Raw genomic sequence first — 18,577 nt, 5'->3', positions numbered from 1 at the left:
TGTGAACAATGAGCAGTCCCCATTTCAAAAAAAAAAAAAAAAAAAAACTGTCCGATGCATAGAACACGGATCAGATCGTCGTGTACCCACCGGAGAATCTCTCACAGGAATAATCTACTACTAGTATTTTGGGCGGAGATGAAAGGCAACTTTGACAGAGCTCAGATCTCTAAACTTTCGTCAGTCAACTGGTATAGAGCATGCTAATCACATTTCGCAGCAACCACAAGTGCAAGTGTCCACTAAGGCAGTTCGATTCCTGAAAAAAAAAATCATACGCATTCCTCCTTGTAACCTTGTTGCAAGCAGTGGATAGCGACGATCACTCCCTCGATACTTCAGATTCAGATTAAAAATAGTGTACTGAAAATGATTCTCTTATCACATTAATTTTTTTTGCCCAGCCAATAGTAGTCTTTGAAGACTAGTCCAGGGCAAGATTATGGAGAAGTCGTCTTCACGTGGACGGCACTAGCAATTGTGGAAGACTTTCGGTTCCATGTCTGAAACTCTGAATGCAGGTTTGCAAGAACGGGGCAAACTATCCTGGTCCAGGAACAAGAATTCCTAGCCCACAAGAACAAATCCAACACATTTTTTTTTTGAGGCAAATCCAACACATCATTTCGGTGGAACTAAGACGGTAAGATGATCTACAAATACAAAGCAAGCTGGGCATATCAGTATAAGCTGATCTACAACACACAGTTTACTGTACTCGCCGTTGTACATTCCACCAACGCACACAGCTACAGATCTTAGTGTTGTTGCTCACTACGTAAACTCTGATAGGCAACTAGAGAAGAGAGTGCTTGGTCTTAGGCTTATTGATTGTTCCCACAATGGACAAAACATTGTTGATCTTGTTGCATCTGTGCTTGCTGATTATGGTTTGTCTAGAAAAGTATTTGCTGTTACTTTGGACAATGCATCATCTAATGTATCAGCCATGCAAAAACTTAGACATGTTCTTTCTGAATATCTTGGTATTGAAGTTGTGGTCAATGCATCATCTAATGATAGTGATGATTTAGACAATGCAGTTAATTGTATGTTCTTGCATCAACGTTGTGCATGTCACATTATCAATCTGATTGTTAGGGAGGCCCTAACTGCTCTTAAGCCTTTGATTGAAAAATTTAAAATTGCAATATCTTTCTTAAACTCATCTAACCAGAGAATTGCTGCATATAAAAGTTACTGCATTGCCACTGGTGTTAGGCCTAGAAAATTTCAATTGGACATGGAAGTTAGGTGGAATTCTACATACCTAATGCTTAAGCATTTGTTTCCACACAAGGTCTCATTCACTACTTTCATCCATGTTCAATATCCTAGGGCTGAAGGTGGTCAGTTGCTTTTAACTGATGACAATTGGGCTATGGCAGAAAAAATGCTTAAATTTCTTGAACTGTTTTATGATGCTACAGTTGCATTGTCTGGTGTGTACTATCCTACATCTCCACTCATAATTCATTATCTTGTTAAGATTGCTATACACATAAAGAATTATGCTAATGATAATCACATCAGACCTGTGGTTCAACTTATGATAGACAAATATAATAAATACTGAAGAGACATACCTTTGATTTATACTTTTGCATTCATCCTGGAACCCAGAGCTAAAATAAAAGGTTTCATTAGAGTGCTTAGGAGGTTGGGTACCCTTACTAGTACAGATTATAGTGCTTACTAGGTTGGCACTAGAGCTCGACTTACTGATGTCTACAATAAGTATGAGGAGAAATATGGAGGTGTTAGGTTGAGGAGGACTGCCCCTCCTAACCTATCTGATAAAAAAAGGCCTGTTTGGGATGAAATTTATGATGATTATGGTGATGTTGGTGGTGCTGGTGGTATGCATACTGCAGCTGCTACTCTAATCATGGCTAGAGATACATCTGCAACTGCCCTGCTGCAGGCTGTAAGTTCTTCAGGTTCTAATGTTTCTGAACTTGTTTCTTACTTGGACTGTGACACTATGAACCATTTAGATGATGATTTTAACATCTTAGACTGGTGGCATCAGCACAAACTCACATATCCAGTGCTGTCAATCATGGCTAAAGATATTTTAACTGTTCCTGTTTCAACCATATCTTCATAATCCACTTTTAGTATGACTGGCAGGATCATCGAGGAGCGGCGGAGGAAGCTAAATCCTGAAATGGTAGAGATGCTGACCTGCATCAAAGATTGGGAGGCTGCTGAAGCTCGGTTGCAACACATGGTGGAGGACAAGGAGCTTGAAGAAGCATTTGAAGAACTTTATCTTGATTAGTTATCATTTATATAATGGGACTGTAATATTATGTACTATGGACTGGACTTTGATGAACTTTATAATTAGAGCTGGGCTGTACTCTTTTTTTCTGGCTAGGGTTTTCACAAGGGTGAATTTTACCTAGACATGTTTTTAATGAGGCAGCCATTGCACTAAAGCTCCCAATAAAATGTTATTTTGTTATCTCTTCTTGTGTTTGTGTGATTATGTGATCTATGCGTTTCAGTGATCAAGTTAATATCAATTCTCTGTGAATATGTAACTTTGAGTCTTTGATAAGTTCTCTGATATTCTGATGATGAAGATAAGATTGAGATGATGAAGTTATTGTTCCTGATATTCTGATCAGTTTGAGGTGTTTGGCACTTATAGTGCCAGTGACGGCACGGGCACTGCTGGGCCGCCGTGCCCAGTAGTACGCCACGGCTAAGACTTGATAGTGTCGTGCCTAGACCGGTACCTCGGCACGGTGGCACTAACAGGAACGACACGGCTAGTCTACCGTGCCATGTAGTGCGGTGCCCGTGCCAGTGCCGTGCGGGGCGGCCCTTGGCCAACTATAGTGTCTACTAAGGCAGTTCGATTCCTGAAAAAAAAAATCATACGCATTCCTCCTTGTAACCTTGTTGCAAACAGTGGCTACAATGAAAAGGAAAGATAGCGACGATCACTCCCTCGATACTTCAGATTCAGATTAAAAATAGTGTACAGAAAATGATTCTCTTATCACATTAAATTTTTTTGCCTAGCCAATAGTAGTCTTTGAAGACTAGTCCAGGGCAAGATTATGGAGAAGTCGTCTTCACGTGGACGGCACTAGCAATTGTGGAAGACTTTCGGTTCCATGTCTGAAACTCTGAATGCAGATTTGCAAGAACGGGGCAAACTATCCTGGTCCACGAACAAGAATTCCTAGCCCACAAGAACAAATCCAACACATTTTTTTTTTGAGGCAGATCCAACACATCATTTTGGTGGAACTAAGACGGTAAGATGATCTACAAATACAAAGCAAGCTGGGCATATCAGTATAAGCTGATCTACAACGCACAGTTTACTGTACTCGCCGTTGTACATTCCACCAACGCACACAGCTACAGATCTCGCCAAAATTTACAGGGTGCGTGCAGCTCGGCTCAGTCCAAGGTTCAGATCACACCAAAATTTACAGGGTGCACCAGCTCGGTTCAGGCCAGGGTTTGGTTGAATATCATACAGAGGAAGAGCATGAGCGAGAGAAACTGGGCAATCAAACTCCTCCCACAGGAACAAAGCCAGCACATCATATTCGTGGAAGTAGGAGTAGGTCAAACAAGATGGCAACATGATGTGCAAGTACATAGAAAGTTGTACATACCCGTTTAGGTTATCCAACAGACAGACAAGGATCAACATAACTCATTTTCATCTCCATTACCAGCACACACGAGCATACACACAGTTGCTCTACTCCAGATGTTGTACATTCCACCGACACCAACTCAACAACACTCTAGTTCCTACTTAACAGAAAAGGCTAGTTCCTACTTGCCAACAACACTCTAAGTCGAACAAGACGGCAACATGATGTACAAGTACATAGAAAGTTGTACATAGCAGTTTTTAAGTTATCCAACAAACAGACAAGGATCAACATTTTGCAACTCATTTTCATCTCGATTACCAGCACACATGAGCATACATACAGTTGCTCTACGCTAGATGTTGTACATTCCACCGGCACCAACTTAACAACACTATTTACTCAACAACACTCTAGTTCCTACTTACCAAAAAGGGAAGCTATATAAGCTTTTGCACAGCACAGCTAGGGGCACATGATTATGCACAATGCTTCTGAGACCTGGGCCCGGCTTAGTGTTGGTGGGGCTGAGCAGGGGCCAGAAGTCAGAAGCACCACGCATAAGGATGGGCTGCTGAGCTGTCTATACACGCATTACATGGCACAAACATGAGATAGCATATTAAGACCTGACCTCTGCAGCAACCTTGCCCCCGTCTGAAATCCTGAGATTGCAAAGTAGTGCATCACGCCCTGTAAGCACGATCTGGAAGAAGTCACCCACCCGCTTTGACAGCGAGTCCAACCCCAACCAGAGCCTTTCAGCGCTTTTCGACATGCTGGAGATGCAGTTCAGCAGCTCCTCTCTCCTTTCCAAGCAATTAATCTCAGTGCCAACACCAGTGGCCTGCTTTGTGTTATCATCTTGGTGTCCTCTGTCACTTGTTTTCTCATGCACCATCACTTCTTTTGTATGACCGAAAGTCTTGGCATCCTCCTTGATGTCAGCTGTATCCATTCCTCCTTCTGTAGTAATACTTTGCAGCGTGATCACTTCATGCTGACAGCTAGTGTCCTCAGCCATCTTAAGATTATCCACATCGCCTCCTTCCTGGGCTGTAGCATCTGGCAGAACCACTTCCTTTGAATGGCTAAAAGCATGAACCAGGCTGGCATTCTCCTCTTCAAGCTGAGCAGCACAAGTCAATGTATGCAGCTGTCTAGCACATACCTCAACATCCGCCAGCTCTTTTACAGCTGGAACACTACCTCTGGATAGCTGACTGCTAAGTTCCCCACTTATGGCCTTATGAAGATCAATGAAGGCAGTAGACCAACCAAATTTCTCAGGGACATCAAACTCCACCAGTGGCTTGAAGCTACCCGACAGTACGGCTATAAGGACACTGCAGATTAAGACTGTAACGGCCTTGATTCCATACAATGCCCGCATGAGCACTTTCCCCTTAGCAGAATGCTTAACCTTCATCAGGCAAAGGTTCCCAGAAAGTTCCTGTAGCGCTGCCAAGCAACTATCAAGCCTCAGAGACCTTTCACTTCCTCGCTCAATCCACTCCTTAAGCGATACCTCAGCTTTCTTGAGCTGCTCCTGGGATGGCACGTCGCTCCCAGAGTCCAACACATTCAGGAGATATCGCACAAGCAGCTGCCCTTGATCCAACCGAGAGAGCTCTGAGCTCAGCGCAATGCAGATGTCCAGCAGCTTCACACTACTGTTCAGGTAAATGTCCACCCACTTCTCGTCCCAGTCAGATAAGGGCAGCTCAAGCTCAGTAATCAGGGTGGCTATATTGGTGTGCAGCTCCGATAAGCAGTCCACTGCGAGCTTCATCCATGATAGTGTGAGCACCGCTGAGGTGTCCTCTGGTTTGAGCTTCCTCAAGCTCGAGGCCAGGCCATCCTCGTACGAAGCGAGGAGCTCAGTGAGCTTCGGCGACAGGTGGGCTCCTCTTGGGAAAATCATCCTGAAGGGATTCCCCACGGGAAAGAAGGACCTATGGCCGTCGTGCGCGTGACTCATCTCCTCTGTAATCAAAGCAAGGCCACAGATTAGGAATTCACGTCACAAACACAACCAGACATAAGGAAATCCTTACAGTAGGAAATAACACGAGTGCTATATGGTATTGATAATAGACACTACACGTGATGGTAATAGGCTAATAGCACTCCGCTCCGCAGAGAGAAAACTGCGCACGCTTCGTATCTTTTCTGGAAGAATATTTCTCGATTCAACTCAGGGACAAGCCTTCACCCAAAAGCTACAATAACATAGTGATACTCCCAGCACACTGGACCGCACTACATCATCAAGCGCGGTACTCCTGGAAGTTGGCTACAGCGTTTCTGATGCACCGCGTCCGCGCTCATTCCCTAAACGCACTGACTCGCAAAAAATTGGGGAATACCAGAAACGCCGCTAACAACACATGACGATAGACAGCATCAGAAACGCAGAATCCATTGACATAGGCGCAGCAATCGAACAAATTAGAAGCTACTGCGAACATACTGCCCACAGATTTCCCTCGAGGCCTCCGCTTACCCCTCCAAAATTTGGGCGAAACCGACCCCCATTCCCCCAAGACCCCAGCAAGCATCAGATCGGGAGTTAAAGCTACAGCATCAGTAAAGGGATCCCCATACCTCGATTCGGGGACGCGCGCGGGCTCGATTCGAGGTTGATGAAGAGGGGGTTTGCGTGGCTGTGTGCCTGTGTCCGCTTGAAGCCTTCGCCTTTCGGTGAGGGTGCGACTTGCGTTGCGAGAGGGCAGGCTGGTGAAGGTAGGGAGGGAGAGGAAAAGGGGAAAGCTAATGTGAACGCTGGAAAGTTCCAGACGGCCGTTGGGAGGAGATATCGCTGGGTTGGGTTGGGCCCCGATGGTAGCGCCCCGTTGGGCTTCGATCTTTTCCGCCGCGGGCCCACCAGGATCCGGGTTGGGCGGCAGCTGGACGGCTGGTTACCGTTTGGTCGGCGTGTTTAGGCCCATTGTTCATGGTGTTTTGCGCAGTGGCAAGTCATTTTCTTGCCGTGATTTGGTGACGTGTCCCCGCTTATTTTCTCGGCTGATACATTCGTGCCCCGAGATTGTCTGAATTTGAGAGTTGTGTAGCTTGATTTTGAAGCCTTGTTTTTTAAAAAGCACTGTTCTTTTTTCTTACGCACGTATGTTTCTTCCCGTGCTACTTTCACCTCTGCCAGCAAATCTAACAATGCTCCAACAATCAATTTAAAAAACATGACCCCAAGTAGTATTTGATAGGTGCAGGCCATGGTTTTCAACCTGCAATAACCATGAAATCTGCCTTGGGCCTCATTTGTTCACCTGTCCCAATATATAGAAACCACGAGAAATACCTTGACCGACGCATCAATTTGATGGGGTGCATGCAAAGTATTTGATTCAATGAGGTTCGAATTGACCAAAAAGTCAGGTTTTTCTGAACTGATCTAACCTAAGCTTGACCAGGACCATCTATAAGATATATTATCGTGTTAACAAGTGTAGTATTATTCTAGTGGACAAAAAAAAGTGTAGTATTATTCTAGAAGTTTTTTAAAGTAATAGTACAAACACCAACGACAACCATCTACCCCCGCTGGGAGTGGATCCACTAGTATGACGAGGTCCAGCAGCTGCTGCTAGACCTCGCCACCAATAATCCTCCTCATCGACCACAGGGATTGCCATCCGAGTGTCTTGCTGGACGATTGTGTGGCGCTCTTTGTCAAAGTCGCTAGTAAAAGAGAGATGAACTATACATGCTAGTAATATTGTACTAAATTGCTTACTATGGCGGTGAGGGGATAACGACGCTATAGTGGTTAAGCTTAACTCTCCACTAAATATTATAACATGATATTTAAAGCATCCTTCAAAGTAACTTTGTGAACCTCGATTTTTTTATTTTTTGCATTTTGAAGGTGGAACCATTGCGAGTATTCTAGAAGCCCCAACTCGTCCGAATTAGAATTTTTGAAAAAAAAATAGTGATAACTAAAAGCGTGTTTCGGTTGGAGGTTGATACCGTCAGACATGATCCGCTCTAGAATTGGCTCGTCCCGGCATTTTTTTTTGAACGACATGGAGCCTGTTCGGTTGACTGGTTCGTATCGTTGTTGGTTCGTGAAGAAGTACTGCTGATTGGTTTGTGTGAGAGAAAAATAATATTCCGGCTAGAAATTTACGATCGTTTACGACAAGCCACAGCCAAACAAACAGACTGATGGTCTCTCCCACGATCGCCTTTTATTAACGCTAAGTAGAACCATCTGATGATGGACGGTGCGACTCCACATCATAAACCAAAACAATATTCTCACCTTTCGACTTTTAGGATCGTATGATTTAGGATGACTTTACGTCACAAACCAAACACCAAACACGCTATAAGTGATTCTAGCACGGGAAGTGTTGCAGACTGTCCGCAAACTTCAAATATTACAACAATCTTTTGCAAAGGAGCACCAAACAAAAAGGTGCCCCCCTTCTCGACAAATTGCTCCCTGTAGTTCAACGGATCTCCTGCCGACCTTTTTTTTTAAATGACAAGCGTATTGTCGGTGTTTTGTAAATCGGACTAGTAAATTTATACGATTACCGCACTGCTTTAGGAAGACGATGATAGCATCCAATAGACACGAGGATTTATACTGGTTCAGGCCGGAGCCCTACGTCCAGTCTTAGAAATGATCGAGTGCGTGTTCCTCGCTTGAATGCTCTGAAGTTCTTACAATAGAGATGCAAGATTGGTGGAAGGTCCTATGCTAGGTGAAGGGCTGCCCGAAGAGAAGATCCAAGAGCCCTACTACAACGGTGAATGAGTGGAAATGTGGAATGGCAGAGGATATGGATCGTCTTGCCCTGGCGATCCTTATATAGAGTTTGGAGCCAGGGCTCATACAAAGAGGAGGCTCTACCGAAGGGTCGTGAGCTTGAGAGAGGTCCAAGCTAACTTGGCTTGCAAGCTATGCCATCTTCTGGTGCTCGTCCGGTTGTGGCTATCGTAATGGTCTTGTGGCCATGCTACGATAGTGTGTGACATAGTGTTACTGTGCCGGCCGTGGCGGCACTGTGGGCATGGTGATGGTTCACCAGCTGTCCTGTGTGGCATGGTCTCCGTTGTGGTCTCCGTCATCATCGTCTTGTCTTTCGGGGCGTCATACGGGAGTTGGTGGCCGCCCTGGGTCGCCGATGACCGTCTTGTCTTGAGGAGCTGAGGACCATGACCCCAGTTGTCGAGGTCGGGGCTCGCTGCCAGTCTAGATGGCTTCGATGTTGTGGCCTTCATCGCGGTTCCCATGCCGTAGTGGGTGGGACCGTATATCCGTTTCACCGGGCCGTGTCTGGTCGGTGGTCTTCGTATCCGTTATCATCGTTCTGAGGCAATGTTGTCTTGTCCGTGCGGCGTGACACAAGATTGGTGTCTGACCAGGCTGAGGTCACTGTTGTTGTGGCAGAACCGTCTAATCTAATATCATCCCAAGAGTACTTGTCATCCATTAGACACTAAGTATTCAAAAGAGTGCATTAAATCGTGTTGTTCCGTCGAGTACACCTCAAGGGAGAACTCGAAAATCCATATTTTTTCATCAGGATCATAAATGGGAGAATAAAGCTTACAACATTCTTAAGCCATTTCTTACATCACCTTATTACAGTACAGAATATTATCTCAATTGATTATAACAGCGGAATATAACAATGTTATCAGAGTTACAGAGAAAACAAAGATTAATTTAATGACATGGTGGAGTATTAACATAGTGTACATTTATATACGAGAGATGTTAGCAGATTTTACATTTTTTCTTATAAAATATTTAGTGAGGGTTATAAATAAACACTACGGTCGTAGCGTAAAAGGAATCCTCTCTGAGGGAGGTTTCCACACACAAGAGTCAGCTCTATGTATCATTCGATCACCTGCAACAGGGGGAATAAAACCCTGAGTACTCGATTGTACTCAGCAAGACTTACCCGACAGGAGAAAAATAAAAGACTCTAAGGATATGTAAGGCTTATTTGACTTGTGGGTTATTGCATCTACAAAAGCATTACTAATAGTGCATCCTTATGTTCTAAGTTTTATTAGCAATCATCATTAGTTCATTAACTAATCATTCTATGTAAGCATCTATGCTATTTTCAAGCAGGTGGTAAGCAATCAGAACTATTTTAACATCTTTTATATTCCAGTTCTTACTACGATGCTAGACCATAGTGAAGTCAGTACCATCTCACATAAACGGTGATTCGTGAATCAATGTATCCCAGCTGGGTACCCCGAAACACATGCTCCGTTTGTACCCCAGGCACAAACAAGATCAACCCATTCCACTCCTGTCACGGGGTCTAGGTTCCCATCTGTCGGGTACCTTAGAACAGGGTACCCCGAGCGAACAATCAAAGGGGTCACTTAAGTCCCATCAAAAAACAAAGCTAGAAGGTAAGCCATGGACCCCTCACCCGCCACATCCGAGCCCACCAGGCCCTCCGCCTCGCCTCGAGCCTCGCACAGGAGGTCTCAGTGTCCTGACGCAATCTCCGCCTCGCGCGAGGCTCTCCACAGAAGGCCTCGGTAGGGAACACGACCTCCGCTTCGCGCGAGGCTCTCCACGGAAGGCCTCGGCAGGGGGTGCCTTCTCCGTATCACGCGAGGCTTCTCACGAAAGGCCTCAGCAAGGAGTCTGATCTCCATCCCGCGCGAGGCTCCGCTCTCCGTCTCGTGCGAGGCCTCATTCCCCGTATCGCGCGAGACCAGCTTATCCATGGTCCGTTGCCCCCGCCTCGGCCAGTCTTCCCGACAGCACATCATGTCTCATTAATACTTCAACCACTCCTGCAATCTCAGCCGGACAATGGCTTGACACCACAGAATGGCCGACGGGACCTGAGGTCGCATCAACGCCATACCGGTTAGGACAGGGCACAACGGGGATTACCGGCCACTGTGTTCTGACACTGTGCCCACGATCAGCGCCCACACTGCACTGTGCCCCACGATCCCCACCTCAAAAACAACGCGACATGGACAACTTGGCCCGGGTTATCATCACCTCCAAGCCGGCGCACCAGGTCAGCCGCCCACTCGGGGCCTCGGCACTGTGCACCAAGGTCTCGGCTATCTCGGGGTTTGTGCCCGCCGAGACCCCCCACTGCGGTGTAGCCTTGGCACCGACCAAGCCTCGGCCTTGCACATAGTCCGTCCACACCGGCTTGCACGTCCACCACCGCACCCACTCCGAGGCAGTCCCAGGGCTCTCACGACGCACAGGATCGGATGGGACTGACACGCCACCCCAGTGCTCCAAGGACGGACCACTCTGACAACCACGCCGCCACAGGAACAGGCCACAGGGCTCGGACATGCCACCCCTATTGGCACGACGTCGCATAGTTAATGTATGTACTGTCCTTGTCTTCCCTTCAACTATAAAAGGAGAGGACTTGGGCCACTTAGAGACAGAGGAACACATTGTAACACACGCACACATCCTAGCCACCTGAGAGCAACGTCTCAGACGACCCACACGACACCTTGCCGAGACCTGGGACTAGCTCCCTCTCTCCCCTAGCTTGTAACCCCCTACTATGAGCACTTCGGTGTAAGGAATACAAGATCGATCTCTCAGACTGGACGTAGGGCATTGATTGCCTGAACCAGTATAAACCTTGTGTCTCTTTGCATCACCATCTAGGATTAGGGGCACGCAGTTCAAATTCACTGGTTGGTTGAGGACCGCTCGGTCCAAAACACCGACAGTTGGCACGCTAGGTAGGGGCCTCTACGTGTCAGTTTCGTCATCCCAACAGGTCCCAGATGGCAGACCCCGTATGACCATTGCATCTTGGCACGGTGGTTTGGTTTAGGAGCCTAGAGTTCATATCCCTAGGGCATGAGTATGATATGGTACTCCTCACTCCTCGAGCCCCACCAACCGATGATGAAGTCATGCACCGGTAGCCCAGGCACAGACGGCGCCCGAGCGGCCACTCTCACCGCGCTCACCAGGAACGACGCGAGCAAGACCACCCCGATGCTACACGAATCTAGGGTGGCACACCGCTCCTCGTCGATATCCTACGACCAGCTATTGGCATAGGGTCCCTGGCTGGGGGCCTATCTAGCCTGAGCTTGGACAAAGGAAAATCACCGATGGCACGCGGTGATGTCCAGTCATCAAGATCCGCTCCACCACTCCCTGAGGAGCCGATCCCAGCGGAGCAGAGTCAGACGATGGCACCATCCCCATACCCCTTTGGGTTGAGAAATGCCGCTGCCTCCTACGCCTACGCTTACACTACCGCTCATGAAGATCCCTTAGAACGCCGCCAGCGCTTCATTCTCAACCTAAGCACCCACGCCGACTCCTCAGAGGAGGACGAGGCATGGCCTAGAGTGGATTTCTCTGAACTCCATGACCCTAGGGCTATGCGCCAGTTCTTGGCCGCAAGCGACTACTGCTTAGGCTACTCTGACTCCGACGATGAAGGCACCTATGACCCCACTCGCGAGTGTTTTCACGTTGGGCTTGGGATGCCGAGAGCGGGCGAGGAGGATGAGGGGGCAGGTAGTCGTTCCCCACTTCGCCCAGGTACAGGCGCTGCCACACCTCCACGCATTGTCCTGCCGGCCGCACGAAACGAGACCCCCGCCCTTGCGTGACCTCAACGCCTAGACCTGGAACAACTCCGTGAGCTCCAGGCCAAGGTTGAACAAGACCAACTCCTTCTATAGCAGCTTCGAGATACTCTCGAACTGGAACAGCGAGGTCACAGCGAAGGCAGGGGAGCCCGACGGAGGGCCCACGATGTGTGTAACACCTCGGGTGTTAGCCATGCATAACTTGACTTGCATGACATGAGCATGATCATCACGCATTCATAAACAAGCATTTACAATTGAAACATTTGATTGAAACATCTGCAACATTTGCTTGTTATCGCATGTTTCATTATCATATGCAACCTTTCTCGTTATTTCATGTCTCCATGTGTATATGCATATGATCATGAATGAAAATATGTACTTGGTAGATGTGAGTCACAAAAACATGTAACCACACTTGGGTTAGCCATTAGGGCATTGTTCATGAAAGTCACTTTTCATAATCAAGCCTTTTAAGGCATGTTTCATGTGATTGCACTAACTGGCTCTATGAGTGACTACTACATGAAATGATTGAATGACCTTGCAAATAACTTAAACATGTTTAGGATATCATCATGAACAACTTTGGTATTTAGGGCTAGGGCTAATTTGGTCATTAGGCCATGCTTTGATGTGTATCATCATTTAAAAGTGACATGTTTGACTAAAGTTGAACTAGGTGTTAGAGACCTTGTATGGAGGAGATCACTAAAGCAAAGTTGTAGTGTTTGACATAAGGAACAACTTTTATTTTTGGGTCATAGACTGATTTAGCTTCTAACATGCTTGAATAGGCCCCACAAAAATCAGCAAAACCATGATTTCAACACTTAAGAATTTTTTTCTAAGTCTGGATCACTGATAGCCTGACAAGCTGACCTTGAGCATGATTTTACTCTGTTTCTGTTGTGAATTAGAACAAGTGCCTTGAACAAATATTGTAGCTGGTACATAGGTCTACAAATTCGGTTTAGGAAGTTTTGGCTAGAAGTCCATGGATTAAGAGTTTGTTCAACGTGAAAACCCATCGTCAGGCTCGGTTTCGGTTCACTGAACGAACTGAATCAAAGCCATCAGTGGCCGACCGGTTCAGGCCATGGTCGCCGCGTGGCGCGGAGTGTGGTTGTGCGTCGCCGGCGCTCTGCCCAGCGTGGCCAAGGTAGGCCGAAACACGCCTTCATCACGCCAGCACCCGCCCGCAACGCCCAGCGCCCTCATTTTGCTTTCCCCGCTCCTCCTTCGTCGTCTTGCAACGCCAGTAGCAGCCGCCGAGCTCCCGCAGCTCCGTTGTCGCCATAGTCGTGCGCAAGCTCGTGTCTAGCCACTCCATCACCACCACAGCACTCCATCGCCACCCCAGCATCCCACTGCCTCCTCCCATGCCCGCTGACAGCACTCGATAAGCGCTAGCGTCGTGCGCAAGCTCGCCGGAGCTCCACCGCCAAGTCCATCACCGTGGCTGGAAGGCCACCGTACACCTCTTGCTGCGATTTCTTGTGCGCTAGGTTCGACTGAGTCTGTAGAAGCTCATCAGTGCTTGAGCTTGCTTTGCCGTGGTCTTCACCAACATAGCACCGTCATCCCACTCCGTCGAGCTGCCATGAGCACCGCCGCCAAGCGTAGCCCCGACGAGAGGTCCCACCGAGTAGCTCAACCGGTGCGCTAGGTCACGTAGATCACGTAGTGAAGGTGTCACCGCCGGCGAAGCTCGCCGTCGATGAGCCGTAGCCACGCAGTGCCAAGCAGCACCACTGCTCTGTTTCGTCTCGATGACATGTGGGTCCAACTGACGTGTAGGTCCCACCGGTCAGCGACAGCAGTGTTGAGGGCTAGTTCAAAAATTTTAGATTCAAGTGTGATTTGTGATTTTTGTATCTTCAGTTTGGTAGCTCCTAAATTTGTGAAATAAATTTTGTAGTGTTCATTAGGAAGTGTAGTATTTAGGAAAAATATGTTCTTGACTTGTATAGTAGAAATTTTTGGAGAATTAAATAGGGATTTGAAATGTACTTCTGAATGCATTCAAATTTGTTTATTTTATATCTTGAGTTCCTGTGCTCCAAAAATTATGAAATTTTTGTGGTAAGCTATTCTTGTCATATATGAACTCTGGTAAAAATTTGAGGACCAGTGCATGGGTAGATTTATAGTTATAGATTTTTCTTTTATGAATAGTCAATCCTTGCATGAATTTTTATAAATTATTTATGAGTCCAAAATTCATGAAATTTGTTGGAGGTAATCCTAGTACCATATGGATGTTAAGAAAAATAGGAAATATGTTGCTTGACACTTTTCAATAGGATTTTCCATTTATGCTATTTCATGCCTTGCTTCCTTGTCATTTTTGTATAGAATGTTCTACTTAGTAAAATGATATGAAATTTTTATAGTAGTCCTTTGATAGCATTAGTAAGGCACTGTAAATTTTTGAGAATTTATTAAGTACATCTGATATATATTTATTATTTAACCTAGATATATAAATAAAATAATAAAGGCAATTAAATAAATAGTTTGGGCTTCACCATTATATTATCTTAAATGTATTTGGTATGCTTAAACTGTTGGTAGATTCTATGTTGTCAAATTTGGAATGATTACATGAAGTAGAAGTATCGTTACTTTATATTGCATGTTGAATAGTTTCCGGACAGATTCTGTAGTTTGATGAGTTGCATATGGAAAATGATGTGTACTGTAAAAATGGTTAATAACAAAGATGTAGAGAATTTGATAAGCTTTCCAGAAAGTCTAGGATCACTATATTTGGATTAGTAGAACCCCAGTTATGAGCAAAACAAATTGCTATTATTTTGTGGCATAGTCAATGCATTGTAGAAGTAGTTAATTAATAATCGAGAAGAGATATGCACCTACTCAATAAACAGGATGCACTTGTTAACATATATGCATTCGTAATACTTATGCCACATTCATGCATCTAGGATCGGAGGAAGAGATCACGTTGCTGGAATTCGAAGAAGCAGAGGAAGGGAACTAGCAGGAGGATCCACAAGCCGCAGCTCCCGAAGGCGTGGAGCAGAACCCTGAAGAGCTTCCGGAGTGTCCTGACCACAGCCCTACTTCCTTTCTACGAGGCAAGCCCCAGAGCATTATAAGTCTCCCAGTAATTTACAAATGTTTACTTACGTACTTATGATTGATGCATTAGGTTATAAGAGTTGAATGAAACCATTTGATGCATGTAAATTCCTTGTCTAGATATTAACCCTTTAACCGGTATAGGTCCAGGATCGAATATATGCTTAGCCATGCTTAGATCGGTAGAAGTCGGGTGATGTCCTATCACCGGCGAGATGTAGGTGGATATTGGAGCACGGTTGGCTATATCTGCTATCGTGGAACAGAACCATGAGGTAAAAGTAAATCAAGACCGGATGGGAAGTTGGTAGAGAAGCAACAAGACATGGAGGTCTTGGGTGTGGATCTATCCATGTCTGTGTCAATTAAGGACCATATCATTGTTGGAACTTTTGACAAGATTGAACGCATGCCTCTCACTTAGCTGGCTAGATAAATCGTTCCAACCGCGAAGCCGAGTAATTCAACTCAGGGCGGGAATCGTTCTGTTGTGCGCTCCTTCCAGGGAACTATTAGACTGAGCCCAAGGGTAGGCTTGGCCTGAGCATCCTGGCATCTAGTGTTCCAGATTATGCGGCGCAGTACGGACCCACAAAATGTGTACCAAAGTTGTACCAAAGGTGACCTAAGGCTATCGTGGCTGGTAGACCTAGGTTTGTGTTAGGAATAAATTCCCAGCTGGTTGAAATTGATTCGAATCGTCGTCTCTCCCGGATAGTGAGAAACTTGACTAGCTCCAACATCGTAGTAACTATGTTATGAAACATGATGGTTCGGATGAATATGGAATTACAACACCTGCTATGGTTACTATTGTATGCTTCTAATGATATACCACATGTTTGGCACGGGATAGTTGCTAATCTAGAAATGGATAGTTATAGTTAACCTGATAAAGAAATTGTAACTATACCATGACTCAATTGCTTTTACGCAAAAATGTTGTCGAGTTACGTCCACTTATACAGCCTTGTATAATCCTTGGAGTCATTTTATTTCTGGTTCATGATGGGTAAGTCTAGCTAAGTACCTTCTCGTACTCAGGGTTTATTTTCCCATTGTTGCAGATGGCACTATGTATCATGGGTATTGCAAGAGTTGCTTCTATCCTGTCATGGATGAGGAGTAAGCCTTGGGTAGGCTTCTTTAGTAATTCCTATCTTTGCTTTTGTGGACCGTGATCTGGCTTGGCACTGTATCAAACTATGTTGGAAACTTTATCTTTGAACTTAATTGCTTCCGCTTTAATTATCAAACTCGGTTTGTAATAACTTTTATTCATACTCTGATGATGAAAAGTATCTGTGAACTTTATGTAATATGTGGCATGTATGTTGAATCCTGTACGATCTTGGTTGTTGTAAATCGTTTATCGAGACCCGTTGTGGTACTCGACGGACTACCGGGTTTATAGGGGTTTAAGTATAATAGTGCGACCGCTTGCGGATTGCCATTGTACTTATATTCTTATAAATTGGTCGGTTCTGTGACAGCTGGCATCAGAACAAGGTTCAACATTAATTGTCACAAGTGTATTTAAAACAAAAGTTTTTGTTTTCCAAAAACCCTTCTCTAGCAACTAATAGTTATATAATAGGTATTTGAAATCTAAAGTGTGCCAATGATCACTTTCCTTATGCCCAAATTAAGGACTATTAGGTGGCTATTTAAGTACTAACATGGGGGTTTTTACTTCGTCGTCCATACAGCGTGCTATAGTATGGATGCCATTCACTTGAGTGGTAATGTATGGATCAAATGCCTCTACGCCAAGGTAAGATGAGTGTATGACCGCAAGATGTGAGCGTGCGGTCGGGAAGAGTTAGCTTTGGTACGGCTATGTATGCATGCTTACATGTGTATATGGTACGTATTTAATTGTGGGTTTAAATTATTGTAGGGTAGATTGATACGGAAGTATATGTATGGGTATACATATATGAAAGTATTTATAATTACATTCTGCATATTTCATTATGGGTTTAGGGCTGAAATGAAATTTTATGCAGGTACACTAACAACGAAACGTGTAGCTCGATTAGTTACGCTATTTATGAGAGAACGTATGTATGCCACCATGTCTACCATTAGAAACAAATTTTTCCTAAGTTTGTGAGGACGTACGGCACGAGCATGCATCATGTTAAATTACCATTCACATAATTACATTGTTCCTCCCCTTATAAAATTCTTACTCGGTTATGTAACTCTTATCCATTATGGCATTGTCTCACCAAGGGGTACATGTTAATGGTGCAGATGGCACGCACCAAGCAGACTGCTCGCAAGTCCACCAAAGGTAGAGCTCCTAGCCGTCAGCTTGCTCCACGTACCCGTCAATGTCACATGTTCCTTGGAGAGTTTGGGATGCCTACACTCTTGTGGAGAGTGCTCAGCTATGTAGGCTATCCTGATGGAATGGAACCCCGCTACTTCTAGGCGAATGAGCAGTTGGGAGAAGGTCTCTTTGTTACTGTGGAGGCCGTTGTTCGTCCCTAAGGTGACGCTTCTGAGTGGATAGGCTGGTGTTATGAGTCAACTAGCAGGACTGCTGAAGAAGCAGCTGCTAGGGCAGCCTTTGGGATCCTGAGAGATATCATGGATCGTTTTCCTCAGGAGCTGGCAGCCGCTTTGGTTGGAGTTTTTCCGAGGGGCAACCCCTCCACTGAATCATGGCAGCAGGCAAGAGGAAGACCCTTGGAGATCGGTGCAGCAGAAGGGCAGAACAGTGACAACCCTGCCATGAGCGCCATGTTCACAATGATGAGAGTGTTAGATGGAGTTGAAGGTAGCCTTAGATGTGTGTCTGGTGCTCTTGGTCATGCCCATGAGGATCAACGTCAGCTTTAGAGGGAGCACGACACCAAGATTGAGAGGCTCACTAAAGAGATGACTCGGTTAACTCACCAGTGAAATGTAGCTTGGTCTAGGGAAGATGTCCTGAGAGCTCGACAGTTGGAGCTAGGACAGCAACTGGCCAATGCGGAAGAATACAACAATAATCTACATGAAGAGGTTCATCTACTAAACAATCAGCTCCACCCTTATGTCCCACCTGGAGCCGCAGAAATGGATCTAGAAGGGTACGAGGAGGAAGAAGAAGAAGTGGAGCCTGAAGAAGAAGTAGAACCTAAGGAAGGAGATGATCCTACGTCTAACCTCGATAGTGATCATGATGAGGATTAGATCGCTTAGCACTTAGTGGAAGGACTAATGTATCACCTTTT

The 18,577-nt window shown here is 45.6% G+C and overlaps 1 protein-coding gene across 1 annotated transcript; it reads right to left on the bottom strand.

The window, feature by feature from the left end:
* Window positions 1-4,100: 4,100 nt before the first annotated feature.
* On the bottom strand, window positions 4,101-6,393 carry LOC136538752 (UPF0496 protein 4-like). The gene is made up of 2 exons (XM_066530711.1): window positions 6,237-6,393; window positions 4,101-5,615 (listed from the first exon to the last, which is right to left on the bottom strand). Exon 2 carries the CDS (start codon window positions 5,608-5,610, stop codon window positions 4,252-4,254), a length of 1,359 nt encoding a protein of 452 aa, XP_066386808.1. The 5' UTR covers window positions 5,611-5,615; window positions 6,237-6,393; the 3' UTR covers window positions 4,101-4,251.
* Window positions 6,394-18,577: the final 12,184 nt, after the last annotated feature.

This window comes from Miscanthus floridulus, chromosome 2 (genome assembly GCF_019320115.1).
Source record: "Miscanthus floridulus cultivar M001 chromosome 2, ASM1932011v1, whole genome shotgun sequence".
In the NCBI taxonomy this organism is placed as follows: domain Eukaryota; kingdom Viridiplantae; phylum Streptophyta; class Magnoliopsida; order Poales; family Poaceae; genus Miscanthus; species Miscanthus floridulus.
Note: the sequence above shows the minus strand (reverse complement) of the source record. Positions and strands in the feature narration are given on the sequence as shown.